Source organism: Rhinoraja longicauda, chromosome 6, assembly GCF_053455715.1.
Source record: "Rhinoraja longicauda isolate Sanriku21f chromosome 6, sRhiLon1.1, whole genome shotgun sequence".
NCBI lineage: Eukaryota > Metazoa > Chordata > Chondrichthyes > Rajiformes > Arhynchobatidae > Rhinoraja > Rhinoraja longicauda.
The window spans coordinates 21,318,180-21,345,566 of record NC_135958.1 but is presented as its reverse complement, the minus strand read 5'-3'; the positions used below and the strand labels follow the sequence as shown (position 1 = coordinate 21,345,566).

The window sequence follows — 27,387 nt, the reverse complement described above, 5'->3', positions numbered from 1 at the left end:
TAAGGATCCATGCACCTGCACTCCTAGATCCCTCTGCTCTACATCACTCCATTTACTGTGTAGGTCCTGCCTTGTTAGATGTCCCAAAATGTAACACCTCACACTTCTCTGTGTTAAATTCCATCAACCATTTCTCAGCCCACCTGGCCAATCGATCCAGATCCTGCTGCAATCGACGCAAAACGTCGGGGGGTTGTGAAGCTTTGGAATTGGCTAACAGAGGGACGGGGCGGCCTCTGCATGAGGGGTTAGTCCCAGGGAGAGTGTGGCAGGGGCGGGGAGTGTGGGGGAGGAGACAACGGGAGGGATGGGTGGGAGAATGTAGGATCGGTTGAAGAGAGAGTGTTGGAGGGTTAGTCAGGGTGAGAGAAGAGAGAGTGTGCCATCGTGGGGAGTGCAGAGAGCTGGGATCATACTGACCAGGATTTTGGGGAAGTGGTGCCATCTTATGGTACTCACAAGAAAGGCAGGAGAGATAAGTCTGGTCACCACAGGCACAGCAGTTAATCAAAGAGTCAAGAGTGCTTAATTGTCATATGCATCAGAAGCGGAACAATTAAATTCTTAATTACAGCAGTTTAACAGATCCCGTTGACATAATAACACAGCGAAAAATATATAATAATCAAATGTATTCAATATATTAATAGCTGTAATATGAGTTACTTATTATAGTGCAAACCGAAGTCCATGGTGCAATCAAAGACACAATCAATAGTAGTTCAAAGTTGCTGAGGTTAGTGTTGTGCAGTGTTCAAGAGCCTGATGGGTGCTGGAAAGAAACTGTTCTTGAACCTGAAAGTCACAGTATACCTTACCTTCTTCAAGATGGTAGCAGCGAGATGAGAGCATGGCCAGGGTGGTGTGGGTTTCCTATACCAGTTCAGTTCAGTTTAGTTTATTGTCACATGTACCGAGGTACAGTGAAAAGCTTTTGTTGTATGCTAACCAGTCAGCGGAAAGACATTACATGATTACAATTGAGCCATTCACAGTGTCAAGATACATGATAAGGGAATAACTTTTATGCAAGATAAAGCCAGTGAAGTCCGGTCAAAGATAGTCCGAGGGTCACCAATGAGGTAGATAGTAGTTCAGGACTGCTCTCTAGTTGCGGTAGGATGGGTTCAGTTGCCTAATAACAGCTTGGAAGAAACTGTGCATCACTTCATTGGTGGGGAGGTCAGTACCTGTGATGGACCAGGCAGTGTCCACCACTCTCTGTGATCTCGTTTGTTCCTTGGCATTCAAGTTGCCGGATGTGATGCAACCAGTTAATATGAGCTCTACCATGCACCTGCAGAGATTTGATAAGAGTATTCGTCAACATACTGAATCTCCTCAATCTTCCAAGAAAGTAGAGGAGTTGGTGTGCTTTCTTTGTGATTACATCAATGTGCTGGGCTTAGGAACTGGAAGTTGCTGACTCTCTCCACTGTCCCGTCTATTAAGACAGGTTCATAGACCCTCAGCTTTCCCCTCCTGAAGTCAACAATCAGCTCCTTGCACAACACTAACACTACCCTATGTCGGCAACTATATGCCATGGACTTTGTTTTGGTTCTACTACGTACTTTGGTTCAGTTTTGTTATGGTCTTGTTAGCTAGTATTAATAATTATTAATTTGTTGTATATTTATTTGTGTTTTATTACATTAATGGGATAGTAAAATTGCAGCAAATAAGAATTTCATTGCTCCGTTACTTGTATACATGACAATTAAACACGCTGGGCTCTTAAATACATTAATGAGGATGGTGTGGTTAATATTTACATGGACTTCAGTGAGGCCTTTGACATTCTCCCACATGGAAGACTGGTCTCGAATCCTACTTGCCAAGAACGTGTCATGTCCCTTTTTAGCCATGATAGTGTTTTTAGAGTGATAGTGTGGAAACAGGCCCTTTGGCCCAACGTGCCCCTACTGACCAATATATTCCAGCTACACTAGTCCCACTTGCCTGCATTTGGTCCATATCCCATCAAACCTGTCCTATCCATGTATCTGTCTAACTTTCTTAAATATTGGGATAGTCCCTGCCTCAACTACCTCAGCTTGTTCCATACATCCACCAGCCTTTGTGTGAAAAAGCTACCCCTCAGATTCCTATTAAATCTTTTCCCCTTCACCTTAAACCTATGTCCTCTTCTAATTTCTCATCCAAGGTTGTTGAACCTTTCCATCCTTATTTTTCACCTCAAAGGAAAATGCTAGTCCTGAACTATTATCAATGGCTTTTAAAAGATTCCCACATTATCCCCAAGCAGCCTCTCTCAATCAGCTTTCTCCAGTTCCTGTTGAATATTGTTGTAATTAACCTTCCCTCAATTTATCACTTTAACCAGAGGATCCAACATCCTTGGCCATAAAATTTACAAAATTATGACCACTGCTCCTAAAATGCTCCCCCGCTGAAACGTTGATCACCTGACCAGGCTAATTCCTCAGTACGTCCAGTACAGCGCCATCCTTGGAGTGAAGAGTCGATGTTGTCTGATTACTACAAGAGGTTACATTGGAAACAATTGTTTTCCTTGGACTTTATTTTCCAAGACAGCTTTATTTCTGCTTGCCAATTTCCAAAGTAATTTTTGAGTGGTTCTCTGGTTCCTGAAATGAAATTGAATTATAACCAATTTGCCCTACATAATACAAAGAGTGTTGTAATTGGGTTGTTGTTATGTGTACCAAGATACATGAAAGATTCTGTTTCGTTTTCACTCCAGGCAAATCGTACTTTAAATGAGTAAATCAGTCATCTAAAAAGACAAAGGAAACAGAGTGCAGAACACAGTATAAGAAAATAACTGCAGATGCTGTTACAAATCGAAGATATTTATTCACAAAATGCTGGAGTAACTCAGCAGGTCAGGCAGCATGTTCAGGCAGAACACAGTGTTACAGTTGTAGATAAAGCACTGCTAAATAAAGTTCAAGGGCCACAACAAGGAAATTCCCATTCATCGATGGTATTATATACATTTGCATTGTGGAAATACGTCAGCGGGCATAGGTTTAAGATGAAGAGGAGGAGGTTTAGAGAAGATAATAAGGAGGAATGTTTTCACCCAGGGGCTGATTGCAATCAGGAACACTTTACCTGATGGGGTGGTGGAGACAGACTCTCACGTCATGTAAGAATTATCTGCAGAAGCAGTTAAATCACTGTGCATTAGGGTTAGGTTGTCAGTTTGTGGGCAGTGGGATAATCATCCCTCTTGTACTCACTGTGCATGCTTTCAAACTGCTTTATCTTCTGCAGGACTAGAGCGGGGGGGAGGAATGATTGGGGTGGGACAAGCCTTTGATTCACTCACTGACCAGAGCGTGGTGTAGATGGGGAGTCTGGCCTGTATGATGGACTGGGCTACATCTACAACTCCCTGCAATTTTTTGCGGTCTTGGGCAGAGCTGTTCCCAAATCAAGCTGTGATGCAACCCAACAGTACACTTTAATGGTGCATCTGTAGACGTGTGTAAGAGTCACTGTACACATGCCGAATTTCCTCCAGAAGTAGTGTCTTCCTGGCTGTTGCATCAATGTGATTGGTCCACAATAGCACCTTTGATGCTCCTTCGTCTTGCTGACATTGAGAGGTTATTGTCCTGACACCATGGTCTCTATTTCTTTCCTGCATTCCATCTTGTAATTTTTTATGATTTGACTCACCACAGTGGTGTTATCTGCAAACTTGTAGACGGAGTTAGAGCCGAATTTGGCCACACAGTTGTGAATGCATAGGGAGTATAGTAGGGCACTGAGGGGATGCATCCTTGCGGGGCACTGGTGTTGAAAGTTATTGTGGAGGTCACCTATTCTCACTGATTGAGGTCTGTGGGTCACAAAGTCGAGGATCCAGTGGCAGAGGAGGGATCTGATTCCTAGGTCCATGAGTTTCGAGGTGAGCTTGGATGTAATTGTGGTGTTGAATACATAGCTATCGTCAACAGATAGGAATCGAATGTAGGAGTCCTTGTTGTCTAGAGTTCCAGAGATGAGTTTAGGACAAGGGAAATGGCATCTGCTGTAGACCTGATGTGGCTGTAGGCAAACTGCAGTGGATCAAAGCTGTTGAGAGGCTGGAGTTAATGTGCACCCTCACCAGTCTCTCGAACCAGTTCATGATAGTGCATATGGGGTTGGCTACAGCAGGGGTGGGAGAGCCTTCAGCCAGCAATGATGTAGTCAATGTGAAGCCAGTGGATTCCAGCCGGCTGGTTACCTCTTGTGCGTCCGTGTTTGTTCAGCAGCTGACGGGAGCCTTGCTACATGACGGCAACCAGCCTCACCTGGAGCTCAGACCCTGTGGAAAGTTATATCTTCCTGGCCAGAGCCTGGATTTGATCTTTGGCCGGACCGACAGCCCCGAGCAACCTCCCCACCCAGACAACAGCAAGCGGCCCACAGTCGCAGAACACACACTGCTCTACAGCCCAGGGAAATTAGCAGCAAATGCCTTTCCTTACTTCCTGCCCTTCACTTCAATAATCAAGGTGCTTAAACAAGTATGACCGGTATTTGGGTCTCAAACCCTGGAACTTCTTCCCGTGCAACGCACGGCCTGCGGTGGATCAGAGAGCCGCCAGCCCCCTTCACTTGCTGGGACACTAGTGCAAGGGATGGACGATAAATACCAGCCCTGCCGGTCACGCCACATCCCAGCAGTACAGAGCGCTGTGAAGATGCAGGGTCCACCATCCCAAGGTGGGGACGAGGCACAGTGGGTAGATGGTCAGACTGGACTAAAGATACTCTGCTTACAACCCAATGGTATGAACACTGAATTCTCCAATTTCAAGTATTACTCCCACCTTCTCCCGCAGTCACACAGTGTAGAAAGGAACTGCAGATGCTGGTTTACACTGGATAAACTCAGTGGGTCAGGCAGCATCTCTGGAGAAAAAGGATGGCTGACATTTTGCGTCATCAATATTCCTGTACTTTGTGTCTATCCCAGTCACACTGTTCCTTGCCTATCTGTATGCTTATCTCCCATCCCTGAGTTGCACATTTCCCCCTTATCCCCTTACAGGTTTACATTTTCACTCCTCTTGTTCCCTCCTTATCTGGCACCCTTTGTCTTCTTTTCACCTTTAGCCTTTTCATTTATTCCAACCAGGTGCCAATCACCCTCCTCACCCAAATCTAGACTTTATCCCACCCCCTCTTTTCCAGTTTTCTCGTCACTACTCCATAAGTCTGAAGGGTCTCAACCCGCAACATCGTCCATTCCCTCCACAGATGCTGCCTGACCCGCTGAGTTCGTCCAGCATTTTGTGTTTGTTGAGGATTCAGATATCTGCAGTGCCTTGTGTCTAAAATACCATGGGAAGAGAAACTGTCACCATCTCAGATTGGAGACCCTTCGTCAGACAGGGAAGGAGACAAAAGAGCTTGGTGGGTGGGGGAGAGAGTGTCTCTGATGGAGTAAAACAGGTCACCATATTGATAAGTCATGGCTGCAAGGTTATCTGGTCAGTGAGTGAATGGGAGCAGTTAGAGAGTGAGAGCACAGACAAAAGGATATGGGAGTTACAAAATGCAGCGCAGGAAGGCTTTTGACAAGGTCCTGCATGGTAGGCTGGTCCAGAAGGTTAAAGCACCAGGAATACAAGGCAGTGTAGGAAAATAACTGCAGATGCTGGTACAAATTGAAGGTATTTATTCACAAAATGCTGGAGTAATTCAGCAGGTCAGGCAGCATCTCAGGAAAAGGCATTCCTTCTCACCTGAGATGCTGCCTGACCTGCTGAGTTACTCCAGCATTTTGTGAATAAATAGGAATACAAGGCATGTCAGCAAACTGGCTTGTTGATAGGAGGCAGAGGGTAGTGGTGGATGGGTATTTCTCTGACTGGAAGACTATAATCAATAGTGTATTGTAGAGATTAGTGCTGGGACTTTTGTTGTTTATCCTATACTGTATATGAATGACTTGGGTGAGCATGTAAAAGAGTATGATGAGTAAATTTGCAGAGGACATGCAACATTGTGGAGTCGTAGACAGTGAAGATGGTTGTCTGAGAGTATAGCAGGGCATAGATCAGCTGGAAAGTTGGGCAGAGTGGTGGCAGATAGAATTTAATCCAGGCAAGTGTGAGGTAATGCACTTTGGGGAAGTTAAATTCCAGTAGGGCATAGAGAGCAAATTCTGGTTAGCGTTGAAGTTCAAAGAAGTTGGCATGTAAATCCATAGCTTGCTGAAAGTGTGACACAGATGGATGGGGCAGTGAAAAAGACATTTGCCTTCATTGGATGAGGCATTACGTACAAGAGTTGGGACGTCATGTTCCAGTTGTACAAAACTTTGGTCAGATCGCACTTAGAGTATTGTTTGTACAGCTCTGATCACCACACAACAGGAACGATAGGGTAACAATGGGGGGAGTGCAGAAGAGATTCACCAGGGTGTTGCCTGGAATAGAGGACTGTAGTTATAAGGAGATATTGGATAGGCTGGATTCATGTGGCTAGTAGTGGAATACTACTGGTGATTCCTATTGGGAAGAACTTATAGGAGCCTAAAAACTGTGACCTCGAGGTTTAAGAAGAGTTTCGTCACAACAACCATCAGGTTCTTGAACACTGCACAACACTAACCTCAGCAACTATGATTTTCTATGGACCGTGTCTTTGGTTGCACGACACACTTTGGTTTTGCACTACAATGGTTACTTAGTATTGCTGCTATTAATTAATGTATTATTTATTATTATATATTTATCTCTGTGTTATGAGGTTGGAGGAGGTGCAAGTAAACCTCTGCCTAACCTGAATGGACTGTCAGGGTCCCTGGACAGAGTTGAGGGAGGAGGTACAGCGACAGGTGTTGCATCTTCTGCGGTTGCAGGAGGAAAGTACCTAGGGAGGGGGTGGTTTGGGTGGGAAGAGATGAGTTAACCAGGGAATTGCGGAGGGAATGGTCTCTGCGGAAGGCAGAAAGGGGTGGAGATGGGAAAATGTGGCTAGTGGTGGGATCCCGTTGGAGGTGGCGGACAATTCGGAGGATTATGTGTTGTATGCAACAGCTGATGGGGTGGAAGGTAAGAACAAAGGGGACTGTCTCTGTTGCGACTAGGGAGGGGGAGCAAGGGCAGAGCTGCAGGGTACCGAGGAGACAGGAGTGAGGGCCTCATCTATAATGGGAGAGGGGAACCCCCGTTCCCTAAAGAATAAGGACATCTCGGATATTCTAGTATGGAACATCTCATCTTGGGCGCTGATGCGGCGTTGACGGGGGAATTGGGAGTAGGGGATAGAGTCTTTGCAGGAAGCAGGGTGGGAAGAAGTGTAGTTGAGATAGTAGTGGGAGTCAGTGGGTTTGTAATAGACGTCAGTCTCTTGTGATGGAGACTGAGATCAAGGAAGGGGAGGGAGGTGTCGGAGATGGTCCAAGTAAACTTGAGTGCAGGATGAAAATTGGTGGTGAAGTTGATGAAGTCCATGAGTTCTGTATGAGTGCAGAAGGTAGCACCGATGTAGTCATCAATGTAATAGAAGTAGAGTTCGGGGATAGGGCCAGTGTACGCCAGGAACAGGGATTGTTCAACGTACCATATAAAGAGGCCAGCAGAGCTGGGGCCCATAACTATGCCTTGGACTTGGAGGAAGTGGGAGGAGTCAAAGGAGAAGTTGTTGAGGGTGAGGACCAGCTCCGCTAAGCAGAGTGGAGTGTTAGTAGAGGGAAATTGGATGGTTCTGCGGCCGAGGAAGAAACGGAGGGCTTTAAGGCCTTCCTGGTGGGGGATGGAGGTGTAGAGTGACTGAACGTGCATAGTAAAGATGAGGGAGTTGGCGCTCGGAAAGCGGAAGTCATTAAAGAGATGAAGGGCATGTGAGGTATCTTGGACATACATCGGGAGAGATTGGAACGGTGGGGGGGATAGGATGGAGTCGTGGTAGGTGGAAATCATTTCCGGGGGACAGGAGCTGTCAGAAACAATGGGTCTGCCAGCGCAGTTGTTTTTGTGGATTTTGGGGAGAAGGTAAAAACGGGCTGTGTGGGGCTGGGAAATTATACGTTTGGAGGCTGTGGAAGGCAGACAACCAGAAGTGATGAAATCAGTAATGGTGTTTGAGATTAAGGCCTGGAGATTAAGGCTGTATGGGCCCAGAGACCAAGCCAGACAGCAGTACTGGTGTCAGCTACATGACGGCCATGCGACTGTCAAGCTACAGCACCGGTCTGGAGGAGGTTGAACTGCGCAGTCCTGGAGATACCATAAACAATGGTAGACTCGCCCTCTCTGACTTTCATCCTGCAGCAAGGGAACGGGCCCTTCAGACCACCATGTGTGCGCCAGCCAAGGTATACCTGCCTGTACTAATTCCAGCACTTGGCTTGTAGTTCTCTATATCTTGACGTTTCAAGTGCACATATAAACATTGTTAAATGTTGTAAGAGTCTCTGCCTCTACCACCCCCTCAGCCAGTAAAGTTCTGGATGAAACATTCTTCCTCAAAACTCCCTAATTCTCCCACCCCAACTTTAACATGGAATAGAAAGCAAGGAACAGGCCCTTCAGCCCACAATATCTGTGCTGAACATTTATGCCAAATTAAACTAATCTCCTCTGCCTGCACATGATCCATATGCCTCAATTCTCTGCATAGCCAAGTGACTATCTAAAAGCCTCTTAAACACCACTATCGTATCGACCACTACCACCACCACCCTGGCAGCGCGTTCCAGGCACCCACAACTCTCTGTGTAAAAAAATTTGCACCGCAAATCTCCTTTAAACTTTCCCCCACTGACCTTAAACCTATGCCCTCAAGTATTTGATATTTCCAAAAGGTTCTAGCTGTCCACTCTATCTATGACTATCAAAACGTTATATACTGCTATCAGGTCTCTCCTCAGCCTATGATGATCCAGAGAAAACAATCCAAGTTTTGTCCAGCCTCTCCTTGTAGCTTATTCCCTCCAATCCAGGCAGCATTCTGGTAAACCTCTTCTGCACCCTTTCCCAACGCCTCCACATCCCACCTGTAATGCGGTGATCGGAACGGAAACATAAATCCCTGACTCTTATACCCAGTGCCCCGACTGATGAACACAAGCCCACCATATATCCTCTTTACCACTCTATCCACTGCTCCACTGCATTGCCACTTTCAGGGTTTGCAGCCCAGGATCTCTGCAACATGATATTTGTTAAGAAATATATATGAACTGATTCTCCCATCAGGCACTCTAGTGAGAGACGACTGCACCATACACCACAGGCTTGCAGTCTTCAATTTCCAGCAATTTAAATCAATGATCAGTGGTTCCCTGCACACGATTCACTGTGGTATAAGAAAATAACTGCAGATGCTGGTACAAATCGAAGGTATTTATTCACAAAATGCTGGAGTAACTCAGCAGGTCAGGCAGCATCTCGGGAGAGAAGGAATGGGTGACGTTTCGGGTCTAGACCCTTCTTCAGACTGAGAAGATTCACTGAGTGGTTCACTTGGAGAATAAGATCGATAACTTAATGAAGACATTTCTGTAGACTAACCACGAGGGAGAAACAGTGCTAACACAAAAGAGAGAGATTAATGTGTTTTTATAAAACACTGTAAGTCTTTTTATAGACAATAGACAATAGGTGCAGGAGTAGGCCATTCGGCCCTTCGAGCCAGCACCGCCATTCACTGTGATCATGGCTGATCATCCACATTCAGTACCCCGTTCCTGCCTTCTCCCCATATCCCTTGACTCCGCTATCATTAAGAACTCTAACTCTCTCTTGAAAGCATCCAGGCAATTGGCCTCCACTGCCTTCTGAGGCAGAGTGTTCCACAGTTTCACAACTCTCTGAGTGAAAAAGTTTTTCCTCATCTCCGTTCTAAATGGCCTACCCCTTATTCTTAAACCGTTGCATCTGGTTCGGGACTCCCCCAACATCGGGAACATGTTTCCTGCCTCTAGCATGTCCAATCCCTTAATAATCTTATATGTTTCAATAAGATCCCCTCTCATCCTTCTAAATTCCAGAGGCTACAAGTCCAGTCACTCCAGTCTTTCAACATACGACAGTCCCACCATTCCGGGAATTAACCTTGTGAACCTACGCTGCACTACCTCTATGGTAAGAATGTCCTTCCTCAAGTTTGGAGACCAAAATTGCACACAGTACTCCAGGTGTGGTTTCACACCTTTTTATTGCACTCTTGAATGGCAATGGCATTTTATTATTTAATTTTTAAACATGCAAAATTTTCAAAAACAATATAGTCACATCCTCATGTTTGCTAAACCAGCGAAAATGCAAAGATATCATCTGATCAGTTGATTATGATATTAAACTCAAGTTTGGAAGCACAAGAGACTGCAGAAGCTGGAATGTTGAGCAAAAATATAACAAAGTGCTTGAGGAACTCAGTGGGGGGAAATGTACAGACGTTGTTTGAGGTCGGATCCTTCCTCAGTCTCTGGTTTGGAAACAAGGAGGTGCTACCTTCAGATGAGTTTAAACCTAGGCTCTGTCTGGGCTGCAGATCAGTGTAAAGGATAATATTAATCTGGATTGTGAAATAAAGTACTGCTAGTGTGAGAGACATTCTGCTCAAACAGATTGCAGCATTCCCAAAATTACATTCTGCTCAAACAGATTGCAGCATTCCCAAAATTACAACAGGGACTGCCATTCAAAATTGCATTTGGTGTAAAGCACCTTGGAAGTAGAGGGAATGATGAGCTTTCTTCATGATTGCATCAATGTGCTGAGCCCAGATCTTCAGAGATTAGCATGCCCAGGAATTTAACACTGTCGACTCCCTCCATTGCCATCCCTTCAACGAAGACAGCTTCATGGATCCCCAACTTTCTACTCCTGAAGTCAACAATAGGGTCTTTATTTTTTTTTAAACAAAATTAAGTTTATTCAGCTATGACAATAAGTATTTTCAAAAGTTTTTACACATCAAACAAAAAAACACTCTCCACCAAAACACCAGACTGCCAAATATTCCTAACAACTAAATATCAAATTACTATATTATAATCCTGATCCAGGACAGTCGATCCCCCACAGCGTCCAGCGGATGCTGTCAATGGACACTGATGTAACCCTGGAAAAGGGGCAGGCAATTGGCTTGATTAACAATCAGCTCCTTGATCTTGCTAACGTTGGAGAGCAAGATTATTGTTCTGGCATCACTCAATGCAGATAATCAATTTCCCTCTTGTACTATAAGAAAATAACTGCAGATGCTGGTACAAATCGATTTATTCACAAAATGCTGGAATAACTCAGCAGGTCAGGCAGCATACAACATATCATCCACCAACATTTCCGTCACCTACAACGGGACCCCACCACTGGCCATATCTTCCCATCCCCTTCCCTCTCTGCGTTCCACAGAGACCGTTCCCTCCGTAACTCCCTGGTCCACTCGTCCCTTCCTACCCAAACGACCCCAACCCCGGGCACTTTCCCTTGCAACCGCACGAGATGCAACACCTGTCCCTTTACCTCCCCCCTCAACTCCATCAAAGGACCCAAACAGTCTTTCCAGGTGAGACAGAGGTTCACCTGCACCTCCTCCAACCTCATCTATTGCATCCGCTGCTCTAGATGTCAACTTATTTGTATCGGCGAAACCAAGCGCAGGCTCGGCGATCGCTTCGCTGAACACCTGCGCTCGGTCCGCATTAACGCAACTCATCTCCCGTTGGCCCAGCACTTTAACTCCCCCTCCCATTCCCAGTCTGACCTCTCTGTCATGGGCCTCTTCCAGTGCCATAGTGAGGCCCGCCGGAAATTGGAGGAGCAGCACCTCATATTTCGCCTGGGCAGTTTGCAGCCCGGTGGTATGAACGTCGACTTCTCCAACTTCAGATAGCTCCTCTGTCCCTCCCTTCCCCTCCTCCTTCCCAGATCTCCCTCTATCTTCCTGCCCCCACCTATATCCTTCCTTTGTCCCACCCCCGACATCAGTCTGAAGAATGGTCTCGACCCGAAACGTCACCCATTCCTTCTCTCCCGAGATGCTGCCTGACCTGCTGAGTTACTCCAGCATTTTGTGAATAAATCCCTCTTGTACTAATTGGAGAAAAGGATGGTGAGTGCCTGGAACATGCTGCCGAGGGTGGTGGTGGAGGCAGATATGATAATAGTGTTTAAGAGGCTTTTAAATAGGCACTTGCATGTACAGGGAATAGAGGGATATCGATCACGTGCAGGCTGAGATTAATTTAACTTGGCACCATGCTCGGCCCAAACATTGTGAATCATTGTGTTCCTGTGCTGAACTTTTCTATGATCTATTTTCTAATTTGTGGGATACTGGCACCAGGGGTGTGGAAGGAGAGAGCTGATCCCTTGGGATGAGCTCCACATGATGAAATGCATAACTGGGGTTGTAGCCAGGACCTGACACTAAAGAGGATGGACAAGACTCCAAGAATGGGATGTTTAATGATCCGAGAGTAAACGAGGGAACGGTGGCACTGGGAAAATTGATAAACAAGATTTGACAGTTTGGGACAGAAAATAGAAACACAAGTATGCAGTGTAGAGCAAATCCAGATAGTAAAAAAAAAAACTTAGCCTTCTTTATTTAAATGCATGTGGCACTTGTAAAAGGATGGATGAATTGATAGCAGATAGCAACATACAAATGTGCTCTACTAGTCGTTATGGAGACGTGGTAGCAGGGAGGTGAGCAGTATTGTTAATAAAGGAAGCCGTGCAGTGGATGCAGTGCTGAACGATGTGGGGGAGCAGTGTTGAGTGATGTTTAAATTGTCTGGGCTGAAGTCATGAACAGTAAGACATGGGAGGAGCCAGCGCTGCCGTCGCAGCTGCGGCTTGCCTGCAGTCCGTCTGTCTTTTGTGTTTTTTGTTGTTTTTGTCTGAATTGTAGTTTTGATATGATGTAGTGTTGTATGTTATGTTTTGGGGGGGGGGGAACGGGAACTGTAACTGTAACATTCTCTCTCCAGAACGGAGACGCGACCTTTGTTTCTGTGTCGTGTCTCCGTTCCCGCTGCGGCCTACCACTGGCCATGCACCTGGGACCACCTGGGTCTCTGGTTCGCAGAGCCCGCGGTCCGGACTCACCACCTGCGGCGCTGGCTGCCTGCGAATGCTGCGGGAACGGCTGCGACTCGTCTCCGGAGGCTCCGGCGCGGGCCGCATGGACGTCGGAAGCCCGCAGGCCCCTGGATGGGGGCCGACATCGGGAGCTCCGGCAGCGGCAGAGGCAACGTGTTCGCCCGCCCCGAATCGCGGGGCTTGGGTCGGCCCGCTGCGGACCTTTCACCGTCCGGCGCGGCCTGAAATAGGCCGCGGGATTTTTTTTCACCGCCCAGCGGGGGCTTCAATATCGGGAGCCCCGACGTGGCAACTCCAACAGCCTGACCGCGGGACAAGACGGCAGGGAAGAGAAAAAGACATTCTGGCATTTCCATCACAGTGAGGAGGGACTGGAGGAGACTCACTGTGATGGATGTTTCTTTTTGTTTGGTGTTAGTTGTGATTGTATGTGTTATTGCATTTTTATTGATTAATCTTATTGGTCTTATTGTTCAACTGCGGGTAATGTTTCATTTTACTACACATTTATGTGTATGTAACAAATAAACGACTATTGACTATTGAATGATCTATAGACCCCAAATGTGACCCTGCATCCTCCTTGCAGCTCACACTGCCATCCAGGTTTGTGTCATTCACAAACTTGGAGATGTTACATTTAATTCCCTCGTCTAAAGCGTTAATATATATTGTAAACAGGGGTCCCAGCACCGAGCCTTGCGGCACCCCACAAGTCACTGCCTGCCATTTTGAAAAGGACCCGTTAATTCCTACTCTGCTAACGAGTTCTCTATCCATGTGAATACCCTACCCCCAATACCACGTGCTCTAATTTTGCACAACAATCTCTTGTGTGGGACCTTGTCAAAGGCTTTTTGAATGTCCAGATACATTAGCTTAATTTCCCCTTCATAAATTCATGCTAACTTTGACCGATCCTGCAATTGCTATCTATATGCGCTGCTATCACATCTTTAATAATTGACTCAAGCATCTTCCTCACTGCCGATGTAAGGCAAACTGGTCTATCATTCCTCGTTTTCTCCCTCCTTTCTTAAAAAGTGGAGTTACGTTAGCTTATGTGAAAGATGCAGGAATTGGAGGCCATGAAGGACAGGTACAGGAATGGAATTGAGGCCATCATCGATGAGTCGTGATCATATCGGACTGCGGGGCAGGCTCATGGGCCGGCTGGTCTACTTCTTGTCGGTCTGAAACAGGGTCTATGTCCATTCCCTCCACAGACGCTCCTGACCTGTTGAGTTATTCCAGCACCTTGTTTGTAGCTCCTGTCTCCACATTCCCGCTCCTGTCCATCGCTGCTCCGCCCCGCACATCTCCCATTGACAGTACATCCACCAGAGGCCCATCGGCGCTGTTAAGCCATACTTCAAAGTTGACAGCCCGCCGGCGCCCTCCCCTCCAGGCCGGCGCGCTCCCGTCCCCCGGCCCGCTCCCGTACATCAGCCTGCAACTCGTTGGTCAGATGACCTCCATGTGCCCAATGGGATTGGATTAATGGCGGCCGGCTAGTTGTAGGACCCACAGAGTTCCCGGCGCGGTTCGCTGAAGCTTACTCGAGGGTGGTGGGGCCGCGCCGAGGCCGGGAGTGCGGCCCGGGCAGCGAGCGGTGGGTTTCGTTAGGTCGGCGGCGGCCCGGGGACGGGGAGGGGTGAGCGTGGCCGCACGGTTACTGAGGGGCGGGGTCTCAGATCAGCTGACGGTCAGCGGCCAATGAGCGGCGGGTAATGGCGGCGCTGCCCGGCTCGCGCTCGCTCGCTGCTGCTTCGGGCCCGGCCTCGCGCTGCTCGCCGTTACCCTGGTTACTCGGCCCGGCCCGCCGTCCGCCCGCCCGCCTGCCCACAGGTAAGTCAGCCGCGCCCGGGACTGGCGGAGGCCGGCAGGCAGGTCGGGGATGGGGGCAGCCGGCGGAGCACCATTGCCTTTACTGCCCCCCTCCCTCCCCTCTCCCGCTTCAAAATCACAGGCCTGAGGCTCGGGCCTAACGTTGGCGCCCCAGACCACCGGCTCGCTGCACCCGCGTCGCGGATTTGTTGGAGCCAGGTCTCGGCTGGAGGTGCAGAAAGCGCCCACGCTCGGGTAGGGTTTCTTGTGCTCAGATCTGTGATTGAGCGCGGGCCCGCACACACTGATCGGCCGACAGTGTCTGGCATTGCCGAGCTGCACCTCCCTGTGCCCGGGGGTGGTATGACCCCAAGCCATTCACCCCTCGGCTGGTGCTAGTGAATCCCTGGGGTGGTGATGGAAATGGGAATATAAATCCTAACGTAACTCAGGGGCCTCTCCACCCTGGGCCTAATTGGACTGTCCCCTGTCCAAGCTGAGCTGATGATCGTGCAGTGAATTGAAACTTTGCAAGGTGTGAGATTCGCCATCCATGCGACAAATCTTCCACCCCAGGGTTGCAATCAGCCTGAGCGCGGGCTGCCCATTCAAGCAAGGTTAGAGTATTGTGAAATGTGAGGAGCAAAACATAAAATACTGGAGGAACTACAGATGCTACCTGACCTGTTGAGTTGTTTTGTTCAAGATCTCGGCATCTGCAGTTTCCTGTGTCTCCATTGAAATATCAAAGACCCTATCTGTAGAAAGGAGCTGCAGATGTTGGTTTAAACCAAAGATAGGCACAAAAAGCTGGAGTAACTCAGCGGGTCAGGCAGCATCTCGGGAGAAAGGGAATAGGTGACATTTTGAGTTGAGACCCTTCTGTCTGAAGGGTCTTATTTTTCTTCAGAGGTGCTGTCTGATCTGCTGAGATACTCCAGCTTTTATGTCTTTCTTTTGTCATAGATCCTATTTCATTTGGGAGGGGGAGGGTGTGTTAGGAAAATCTTTGCAGAAAAATGAACAAATATAGTTTGTTACTGGCCATTCTGAAGTTGAATGCTTTGTAGCAAATTTATACATTTTACCTGCATTAATTGTTCAATTGTGACTGGTACTTGTGAGTACAAGGCAAGTGTTTTGTTCAGGATATTGTAAATCTGGCTGTAACTCAAGAATTATACAGCACAGAAACAGACCTTGTCATCAACTTGACCATGTCAGCCAACATGTCTACTGTAGCTAGTCCCATTTGCCTGTGTTTGGCCCATATTCCTCTAAATCCAGACACCTGCATTTTAAACATTGTCATTATACCCACGTCAAAAGCATCTTCTAGCAGCTCATTCCATATACCTACCACCCTTGGTGTTGAAAAAGTTGCCCCATGGGTTTCCTTTTAAATATTTTCCTCATCCTTAAATCTGTGCCCTCCAGTTTTACACTTTTTGCAGCACGGTGGCGCAGCGGTAGAGTTGCTGCCTTACAGCAAATGCAGGGCCGGAGACCCGGGTTTGATCCCGACTACGGGTGCTGTCTGTACGGAGTTTGTACGTTCCCCGTGACTTGCGTGGGTTTTCTCCAAGACCTTCGGTTTCCTCCCACACTCCAAAGACGTACAGGTATGTAGGTTAATTGGCTTTGTAAATGTAAAAGGTGTCCTTAGTGGGTATAGGATAGTGTGTTAATGTGCGGGGATCGCTGGTCAGCGCGGACCCGGTGGGCAGAAAGGGCCTGTTTCTGCGCTCTATCTCTAAACTAAACTAAACTTTCCTACTCATGGAAGAAGACCGCATTCATCCTTTCTATTCCCCTTATGATTTTGTAAACTTCTACAAGGTCTTCACTCAGTCTCCTTTGCTCTAGAGAAAAAAGCCTATCCAATCTTTTATAACAAGGCCGCTAGTTCCATTTATATCCATGTCAAACTTTTCTGCAACCTTTCCAGCTTGATGTGCAACCAGAACTGCACAACACTTTAAATACAGTTGTAACATGGCATCTATAACTCAAGTAAATGCCCTGCCTATGAAAGCAAGCATGCCATATACCTTCGCCACACCGTTTGCATGTGTCACCATTTTAGGGCGACTACTATATGTACCTGCACCTCTATTCTACAACACTCTCAGACCTCTACCATTTACTGTGTAATTCCTGATCTGTTTTAATTTTCCTAAATGCAAGATCTTGCATTTGTCCAAGTTAAATTCCACCTTCCATTCCTTGGCCTACATTCTTAGTTCCTCTAGATCCTGTTATAATCGCATAACCTTCTTTACTGTGCCGCCTATTTTGGTGTCATTCACAAACTTATTAACCACAATCATTCAAATTGTCAATGTAGATGGCAACATGGGACCCAGCACTGATCCCTGTGGCTCACCACTGCTTACAGGTGTTCAATCTGAATAATAACACTCAACATCCTCTGACTCCTTTCACCAGACTAATTTTGGATTAATTTGGCTAGCTCACAGTGGATTCCATGAGATCTAATTTTCTGGACTAGCCTAACGTGTGGGACTTTGTCTCCTTGGATTCCAGGAAGACCATTAACAATGTCAAACAATTATTGGACTATTTTGCATATATCAAAATGTTTTGCTTTTTTTAAAGCTTTTCATGAAAGCCAGTGAAAAACTAAAAGTGAAAAGGGGATCAAATTAGCAATATTTGAATAAAACAAGGAGGACTTTTATTGTAATGGCCTTCACCCCAAATATCAAGTAAATTTAGGCATCTTCAGGTTCTACAAATGAATGATCGTGTCTCTTGTCACGTAGTTGGTTAGGTTTGTCTCTGGCATGCTTACTAATAGTGACCATACTGAAGACATCAAGTATTTTGCAATGCTTTACTTAGTGAATAACTGAAACTTTTGTTGGACTACTTTATTCCTATGTTGATTTGTGTCTATAATCAGTTTTTCGCCATGTTGTTAATGGAGACATCTATTTTGTATTATACTAGTTATGCTCACTGGTATCTCACTGGATGAGTGTTTTTTAGTTTGCTGAGTACGTAAATGTGTGTCTTGGTGTAATATTGCATTGTAAAATCAGCACGGTCGTGGATTCCATTTCCAGTCTGCACAGATGTACTGATCGCATTCACGAGAAGACTGGGATTGTAGTTGGTACTCTAAAGCATGTGGGAAACAACCACTGTGGTACTTGCATCTTGTAACTGTCCACTGACTCCTGCTTGTACATAAGGAAGGAGAGAATATGAATATGTAACATAATGTACCCACATAGCCTATCATTGATTACTGTCATGAATGGGTTTGAAAAGAAGCTGTTGATCAGGATACCTGATGGTAATTTGGAACTCTTAAAAATGTTGGAACTCGACTATGCAAAGAACATCTCTGAAGAAGCCCTGTAGAATACCTAAACAATTGTGAAGCAGGGTCCCGACCCAAAATGTCACCTGTCCATTCACTCCAGAAATACTGCCTGATCCACTGAGTTACTCCAGCATTTGGTGTTTCACTCAAGAGTCCAGCATCTGCAGTTCCTTGTGCGTCCACAATCCCTACGCAAGTAGTTGACAAAGTAATTCAGTTATCACGGTGAAGATCTTAAAATGTGTACTGACAAATGTTTGGTTGAAAATCAGCAGTAGCCTCTCCATCTGTCTTTAGTTGTACGCTCTGATCACAAACTTGGCCCATGACTTAATCTGTTCCATGTTTGCTTACAGTTTCTTAAAATTACCTTTGCTTTCCTTTCCCCGCTGTCCAATCTCTACTCTACTAAGATGCTTGATTGTTTTAAATCAATTTTGGGGGGATATGGGCATTGATAACAAGGCCAGTGTTTATTGTCTGTCCCCTCTTGCCTCTGAGGTAGTGTCAAGTCAAATTTATTTGTCACATACACATACACGATGTGCAGTGAAATGAAAGTGGCAATGCCTGCGGGTTGTGCACAAAAAGTGCGGGTTGTTGCTGAGCCTCTGCCCGAAACTGCTGCAGTTCCATCGGGACCAGATCTCATGCACCTGGTTCAGTTCAGCTATCAAATAAAAAATAAATGCCGGAGCTTGGATTGGATAAATGCATACGGACAGAACACTCTGGCATGATATGGCTGAGCACCTGCAAATAGTCAGCAGAGTGCAGGTATAGCACACGAAGTGGTTCATGTTTTGCTGTGTGTAGCCTCAATTCAGAATCTGGCTGCTTGGCTCCATTCCTTTTGTGCCAGGTTTGGGTCGGGTGTCAAACTTACTGCAAGTCCTCTGGCTTGGGTTGATAGATGTGCCTCGGTCAGTATTTGCCGAACCAGATCTACTTGATAGAGTGTAGCAGCATGATTATGGAGTCTATACCTATCCCAGTGTACGGATGATGAGATTCTTTTCATTTAAGTATGATGTGGCATAGTCAGACTGTCAAAACTAAAAAAATTACAGTAAGTGATTTTAGAAATCTAATCCTGTGAATAATTGATCTATGCAGACCTTAAGAACATAGGAAAAAAGGAGCAGAAGTAGGCCACTTGGCCCTTCACAATTGCCTCCTTATTCAATGTAATCTTGGTTGATCTGCCACTGGGCTCGTCTCAACTTAAGCCTCATGGGCTTAAATTCCTAATCTTTCTAAAAAAAATCTTTAAATGCCCCCAATGATCTAGCCTCTACAACTCTGATGTGGGGTATTGCAGGTAATTCCCATGAAACTCGTTTTAGTTTGCCCTTAGTGTGAACATTCAACATCTACTCTGTCATGTCCCCTAGTGTATGTTTTAATAAGCTAATTTCTCATACGTCTGAACTCTAGAGAGAATCAATCAAATTTTGTGAGCTACCAACCATCTTCTCCAAGAATTAGCCTGGTGCATTACTTTTGTACTACTTCCAATGCCAGTATATCCTTCTTAAATAAGGGGAGTAAAACTTCACAGTATTCCCGATGTCGCGTTGTCAGTACTGTATACGAATGGTACAGTACCTACCTATTTATAAACCCCAAACCCTTTGCAATAAAGGTGAAATACAATTTGCCCTCTCACCACTTGCTGCATATGGGCGCTATTTTGTGATTTATGTGGAAGAATATTTAGATATGCGTTGAAGGAGGATGGGTGGGTAGTGGTTCTGTGAGAATCAGTGCTGGAGCAACTACTGGTCACAATTACATTGAAGCCAGTTTGGATAGGGAATGGTCAGTTTGGAGAAGGACTGGATATACACTGGAATTTAGAAGGATGAGGGGATCTTATTGAAACATATAAGATAATTAGGGGATTGGACACATTAGAGGCAGGAAACATGTTCCCAATGTTGGGGGAGTCCAGAACAAGGGGCCACAGTTTAAGAATAAGGGGTAGGCCATTTAGAACGGAGATGAGGAAGAACTTTTTCAGTCAGAGAGTGGTGAAGATGTGGAATTCTCTGCCTCAGAAGGCAGTGGAGGCCAGTTCGTTGGATGCTTTCAAGAGAGAGCTGGATAGAGCTCTTAAGGATAGCAGAGTGAAGGGGTATGGGGAGAAGGCAGGAACGGGGTACTGATTGAGAGTGATCAGCCATGATCGCATTGAATGGCGGTGCTGGCTCGAAGGGCTGAATGGCCTACTCCTGCACCTATTGTCTATTGACTAACATATTACAGGAGAACTTTATAAACTTGCAGAATAAGTGAAGAATTGGCAAATGAAATTCAACACGTAAATAGGAGATGTTACATTTTGGTAGGAAGAACAGGGAGGTTTATTATTTGAGAGATGAAAATCTAGGATGGCGTAGGGGGATGTGGAGATCTTGGAGTCAAATACACCAATTACTAAAAGATGTGCTGCAGGTTTGCAAGCCTGAGGAAAAAGCAAAACAATATCTAGAGTTTATTTCTATTGTCATGGAATGGAAAAGTATGGAATATGTGTCAAATTGAGACATGAGACTGCAGATGCTCGAATCTGGAATAATTGTGCTGAACCTGTATTAAGCCTTGGTTGGACTGCAAATGCTTTAAACAATTATGATATCTTATGATATAAAGGTGCCAGTGAGGGTGCAGACATTTACAGGATGATATCAGAATGGTGAAGACATACGTATCAGGAAAGGCTGAGGTGTGATTCAGTATAGGTTTATCATAGGTGAAGGTTTTCAATAAAATTTTCATTTGTAAGTAAAAGCATAACACAACATCAACACAAGATGCTCATAACAAAATTCAATGGAATTTTCTCCCAGAAGAAATGAGCGATGCAAATAGTGCAGATGAGTTTAAGGAGAGATTACACAAGCATACGAGGGAAAAGGAAATTGAGAATTCTGCTGACAGATTCAGATGAGGAAGAATGGGAGAAGGCTCAAGTGGAGATTAATACTGGCATGGATAGGATTAATAAATGGTTTGTTTCTGTGCCATAATGTAATCTTATTCATTATTGGAGAACTGCTACCACACTGAAGGAGGCCATAAATCTCATCAAGTCAATGCTGACTTCATGACGACCAATCTTACCTGTCCCATTCTAGTACTCTTTTTCTGCAGCTCTAAATTATTCCTAAATTCCTCACCAGTTCACTTTTACGTTACTAATTCATCCTGTTTCCACCATCCCGACAAACAGTGAATTCCAGATTCTAACTCTTAACGTTTTAGTTTTATCTCTTGTCATTTGTCCAGAATATTAAGCGTGTGACTGGTCCTTGAACAGCCTCGCTCTGTTTATCAACTCAACCTCTTTTACCTTCAAGAAGAACAGCAGTATTTCTATTCTAACCCAATAACTGAAATCCTTTGTCTTAGAAACCGTTCTGGTAAATCTTTGGAGATGTGAAGCATCTCAAGGAATGCTGCCTGACCCTCTGAGTTACTCCTGCACTTTGTGTCTTTTTGGTAAACCATTATCTGCAGTTCCTTGTATATGAAATAAGTATTTTTGCCCTCTCTGTCCGACCACTTTAAAATTAATTTTTAAAAAAAAATCAAACGGAATTGGATGCAATACTCCACCTGTGGCCTAAACAATATTTTGTGCAGTTTCAACTGGTATCCCTGATTGAATGCTTCCAATTCCAATTTAAAGGATCTCGTTTGTCATTTACTGGTCTAGCAAATTATGAGTGGGAAAGAACTGCAGATGCTGGTTTAAATCGAAGTTAGAGACAAAATGCTGGAGTAACCCAGCGGGACAGGCAGCATCTCTGGAGAGAAGGAATGGATGACGTTTCGGGTCGGGACCCTTCTTCTGACCTGAAACGTCACCCATTCCTTCTCTCCAGAGATGCTGCCTGTCCCGCTGAGTTACTCCAGCATTTTGTGTCTACCTTCAATTTAAACCAGTATCTGCAGTTCTTTCCAACCTGTTATTTATTCAAATCCACCACTGTCATGTATGCAGAACTCCCATCATTACCAGTGAGAGACTTGAGATTTGTAATGCCTTGTTAAATTCTACTCTGCTTTGAATGGTCATTGCCTGGATATTCCCATGTACTGTAAATTTAGTTTAAAAGAATCTCATGAATGGTTTAGGAAATTGAAATCAATAGGCCTTGAGCAACATAGAGGAAGAGAGAAGGGACGTAAACAAGAAAGTGGAAGTGCTTAGTGAGTAGAATTAAGATGAATGCTAAGGCATTTTGTATGTACAGTGCCCTCCACAATGTTTGGGACAAAGACCCATCATTTATTTATTTGCCTCTGTACTCCACAATTTGAGATTTGTAATAGAAAAAAAATCACATGTGGTTAAAGTGCACAAACTGTCGGCTTACCAAAATCAACTGTTTGGAACATCATTAAGAAGAAAGAGAGCACTGGTGAGCTTACTAATAGCAAAGGGATTGGCAGGCCAAGGAAGACCTCCACAGCTGATGACGGAGGAATTCTCTATAATAAAGAAAAATCCCCAAATACCTGCCCGACAGACCAGAAACACTCTTCACTCTTCAGGAGTCAGGTGTGGATTTGTCAATGACCACTGTTCGCAGAAGACTTCATGATCAGAAATACAGAGGCTACACTGCAAGATGCAAACCACTGGTTAGCTGCAAAAATAGGATGGCCAGGTTACAGTTTGCCAAGAAGTTCTTAAAAGAGCAACCAGAGTTCTGGAAAAAGGTGTGGTGGACAGATGAGACGAAGATTAACTTGTATCAGAGTGATGGCAAGAGCAAAGTATGGAGGAGAGAAGGAACTGCCCAAGATCCAAAGCATACCACCTCATATGTGAAACACGGTGTTGGGGGTGTTATGGCCTGGGCATATATGGCTGCTGAAGGTACTGGCTCACTAATGTTCATTGTTGATACAATTGCTGATGGTAGTAGCACAATGAATTCTGATGTGTATGACACATCCTATCAGCTCAAGTTCAAACAAATGCCTCAAAACTTATTGGCCGGCAGTTCATTCTACAGCAAGATAATGATCCCAAACTTACTGCTAAAGCAACAAAGGAGTTTTTCAAAGCTAAAAAATGGTAAATTCTTGAGTGGCCAAGTCAATCACCCGATCTGAACCCAATTGAGCATGCCTTTTATATGCTGAAGAGAAAACTGAAGGGGCTAGCTCCCAAACAAACATAAGCTAAAGATGGCAGCAATACAGGCCTGGCAGAGCATCACCAGAGAAGACACCCAGCAACTGGTGATGTCCATGAATCGTAGACTTCAAGCAGTCATTGCATGCAAAGGATATGCAACAAAATATTAAACATGACTACTTTCATTTACATGACATTGCTGTGTCCCAAACATTATGGTGCCCTGAAATGGGGAGACTATGTATAAACATTGCTGTAATTTCTACATGGTGAAACCAAAATGTATAAAAATGGCCTTTATTAAAATCCGACAGTGTGCACTTTAACCATATGTGATATTTTCTATCACAATTCTCAAATTGTGGAGTACAGAGGCAAATAAATAAATGATGGGTCTTTGTCCCAAACATTATGGAGGGCACTATAAGGAGCAAGAGGGTATTTTCAAATGCTTTTAACTGTATCTTCGCACACGTGACAATGATAATAAACCAATACCAATACTAAAGGACGATGGATCCCGATGGAAATGTTGTTACTGTAGTAAATTCAGTTCCGTCCTCAGATGGATATTCCTTTTGAGGTCACTCCTAGTGTTTAGGGACTTGCCTGTTGTGCTGACTGAGGCCCGTTAAAATTAAATCGATGCAGAGGGGTGTAAATGTGATGACTTTTGTGGGGCTCTTAGTGCTTGTGTTATAACCAAGCCTTGTAGCAACAATAGTCATAGAATTGTACAGCATGGAAACAGGTCCTTCAGCCCAACTCATCCATGGTGCCTTCCTGAGCTAGTCTAACTTGCCTGCATTTCACCCATAATCCTCTAAATCTTTCCTATCCATGCTGAGGTAGTCTGTCTTCAGCAGGACATATACACTACAAGTTAATATTTAAGCTTGTTCCCTTGGGAGAATCTATTGCAAGCTTACTGTGTCCATGCTCCTGTCCCCTCATTGCAGTTATTCATGGAATGCCAGCCTCGCTAATTATTGAAGGGAGCACCACCTTGAACTGACACCGTTTCTATTTTGAAGGTTCTCGTTTGGTGCTGTTGGGAAGAGAGATTGGGATTTGTACCCAGCGACGAAGAAGTCACGATTGTGTTTATCTTGGGATCATCACCATGTACAGGTTCCCATGTACCTGCCATCTGCTTCTTTCATGGTGGTAAAGGTTGTGGGTTTGAGAGGTGCTGTTGAAGCTGTCTCTTGATTTGCCAACAATCCCAATCAAGATTTTGTTATTCCATTGGTCCTTGTTCTATAATTCAACACTTGGGGTTCCCTTCAGTCTGGTGGCTGCTGAGGCTTAGTTTACTGCTGCTGCTCTTATCAGTTGCTTGTTTGTCCTGCTGGCCGATACTTATGTTGAAATGTCTCAACTTTTTAATTCTGTACCATAGAAAATGCACAATCATGCTCAAATCATGTATCGAATATCGCCACATACTCGGGTGGCAATTTGTTTGCTGAAACTGGTAATGCGTTGTATAAGGGAAAACATATTCACAAACTATTTTCTTACAACAGAATAACATTATTCTCCATGGATGTCTCTGATAGTCCTGATTGCGACCCCCGTTCCCCAGAGGACCAGCTTTCTGATGATGATGACTTGTTGCTTGAGGGAGGACATGAAAACGATGAAGAGGAGGATATAGACAAACACTCGGACAATGAGGGAGAAGGCTTGGATTCTGAGGACAATGACCGCTGCAGTGATGTAGGGATTCACAGTACAGGGGAGCCTGACCATGATGGGGAAATACACGAATCAGAGGTGGAAGAGGATGAGGAAAAGCTGAGAGAGGAAGGTGATTACAGTGAGGAAAGTGGAAATGATGGTGATAACGAGGAGCGGCCTAACGCCGAATCTGACCGTGACAATGTCGCAAGTCCAAAAAGAACTTGTAGTGCTGAGCGAACTGAAAAAGGCACTTCTGAGAAACAGGATTTACGAGCTGATGAGGAAACTGTGAATGATTCTAAGGATGAAGCATCTTCTGTCATCAGGGACCTAGATGAGCATGAGCTGGACTATGATGAAGAGGTTCCTGAAGAGCAGCCAGGGGCTGTAATAGAAGACAGCGAGAAACAAAGCACTGAGGAGAAAAGCAGCGACTCACCAAAGGAGGGAGAAATTGATAAAAGTCAACTCGAGGAGCAAAACTCTGAAAGAGACAGAAAAGATGCATTTCGTGAGAGGAAAAAGGATGAAGATGACGGGGAACTTGATGAAGGAGAAGTTGAGGTATGAACTTCAAATTGCCCTCTGATGTAGTGTGCTTTGTAATGATTTAAGTCTTGCTCTAACTATTATTCCATTTCTCCTTTTTGAGCTTGCAGGGAATTAGCACAGCCCAATTTGTGTATGATTCCACAAAGGTAGTGGGAACTCTGCTCTGCATTTAACCCACATTATAAAGAAAATTGGAATAAGACAAAATGTTTGCTTCTCCCACATGATTGTATTTGAATATGGTTGATTTGGCAGCGTATTCACCAAAGATGTCATGCATATCTCTTCACCAATACTTTTGCCATTGGGTTATCTACATTATTACAAGTGTATTGTTCATTAATGTGTTTAGATTTTCCCTTTTGCCATTTTTAATCATCTTACCTTGTTTTTGTTCAGCGAACATATTGCCAATTGCCCTAATTTCCCTGTTCACATTCTCCTTTTCGTATTTCAGTCCTCTCTTTCCTCTCCCTCTGCACCCTGTGTTGGTTCCTCGTCCCTGTCATTCAAATGTAAACTCTCTCTAACATCACTGGTACACCCCTGTGAGGACAACAGTTGCTGTAAGCCATCATATGTGCAAGACACACCTTCGCCAACCTGCACCAGTGTCACAGGAGTCAAAATCCTTCCTTTCTGCACCATCTCTTCAGCCACCCATTCATTCATCTGGTCATTAGCACATGGCACTGCAAGTAATCGTGGAATTGGTATCTTTAGGAACTTGATGTTTACCCTTGAGTGATACCATTAAGAACAACAAACATAAGAGCTTCCTATCAGATGTGCCCACATACAAAGCAGTTCAAGGTCAATTTCGCAAGCTAGAATGGAGAAAGCTAAGAGAAAAATAGAATCACCAAAATCAAGAACCACTGATGCTATAGCATGTCTACATCTGCCATCTGTGTGAAAGGAACTGAGAAGCCCAGATTGGTCTCACGCATCATGGCACTATAAACTAGATGTCATGGTCCTACTCGAGAATGAAGAACACCATCATAATCCTTGATTGATGTTTGCGACTGCAGAATACCTGTTTTCTCCCTATCTCCACAGGTCCCGTGCTTTCTCCCCCCCCCCCCCCCCCCCCCACCTCCTGTGCACCAGGGATGTTTATGGTGCCACCAACCCAGCTTTTACTGCATTACCCTGAGGCCATCATCCCCAATAGCACCTGAAACAGAGATATATCTGCACTGACTGAAAGGTTCCAACCTGAAATGTCACTTGTCCATTCCCTCCACAGAGGCTGTCTGACCCGCTGAGTTCCTCCAGCACTGTCTTTTGCTCTGCACTACCGTCATTCTGTCAGGCGGCCAGCCATTCCCTTCCTGTGTAAGCGTATTCTTTTTCTGCACTATGACCACATCACTAAATATGTTATTCAGGTACACCTCTACATCGTGGATTGTCCACAGTGAATACATTTACAGCATTAGCTCCGTAATGTGTTTAACCAGCAGCTCCATAATGTTTTTAAACCAGTAGTTTAACAGGTAGATGCTCTGCCTGCCTTTGCGGTTGCTGTGGACCATGGTGGTGTACCTGTTTTCCTGCATGGCACAAGGCGAGCACTTCAAGGGTCGGAGCTCTCCTTCCATCAATTACCCTTCAATTAAGCTTCATAATTAAAGAATGATAGTTACATTAGTACATTTATTTCATTCCAAGCACTACTTATTGTAATGAAAAGTCTTTACATAAAGCTAATGAACCATAGAAGTTGTAGGAAATACCTGCCTGATTTTCATTCCTGT

At 45.0% G+C, this 27,387-nt stretch overlaps 1 protein-coding gene across 8 annotated transcripts in view; it reads left to right on the top strand.

Moving 5' to 3' along the window:
- Nucleotides 1–14,568: 14,568 nt before the first annotated feature.
- zc3h18 (zinc finger CCCH-type containing 18) overlaps nt 14,569–27,387 on the top strand; it is a 120,995-nt gene continuing 108,176 nt past the window's right edge. For 7 of the 8 annotated variants that reach the window (XM_078400691.1, XM_078400687.1, XM_078400690.1 and 4 more), the window contains exons 1-2: nt 14,763–14,900; nt 24,916–25,636. In XM_078400691.1, coding sequence (XP_078256817.1) covers nt 24,932–25,636 — 705 coding nt within the window. In that variant the 5' untranslated portion in view covers nt 14,763–14,900; nt 24,916–24,931. Of the gene's footprint in view, nt 14,665–14,762; nt 14,901–24,915; nt 25,637–27,387 lie in introns of those variants that run through there. The other variant, XM_078400685.1, reaches the window with a different exon arrangement.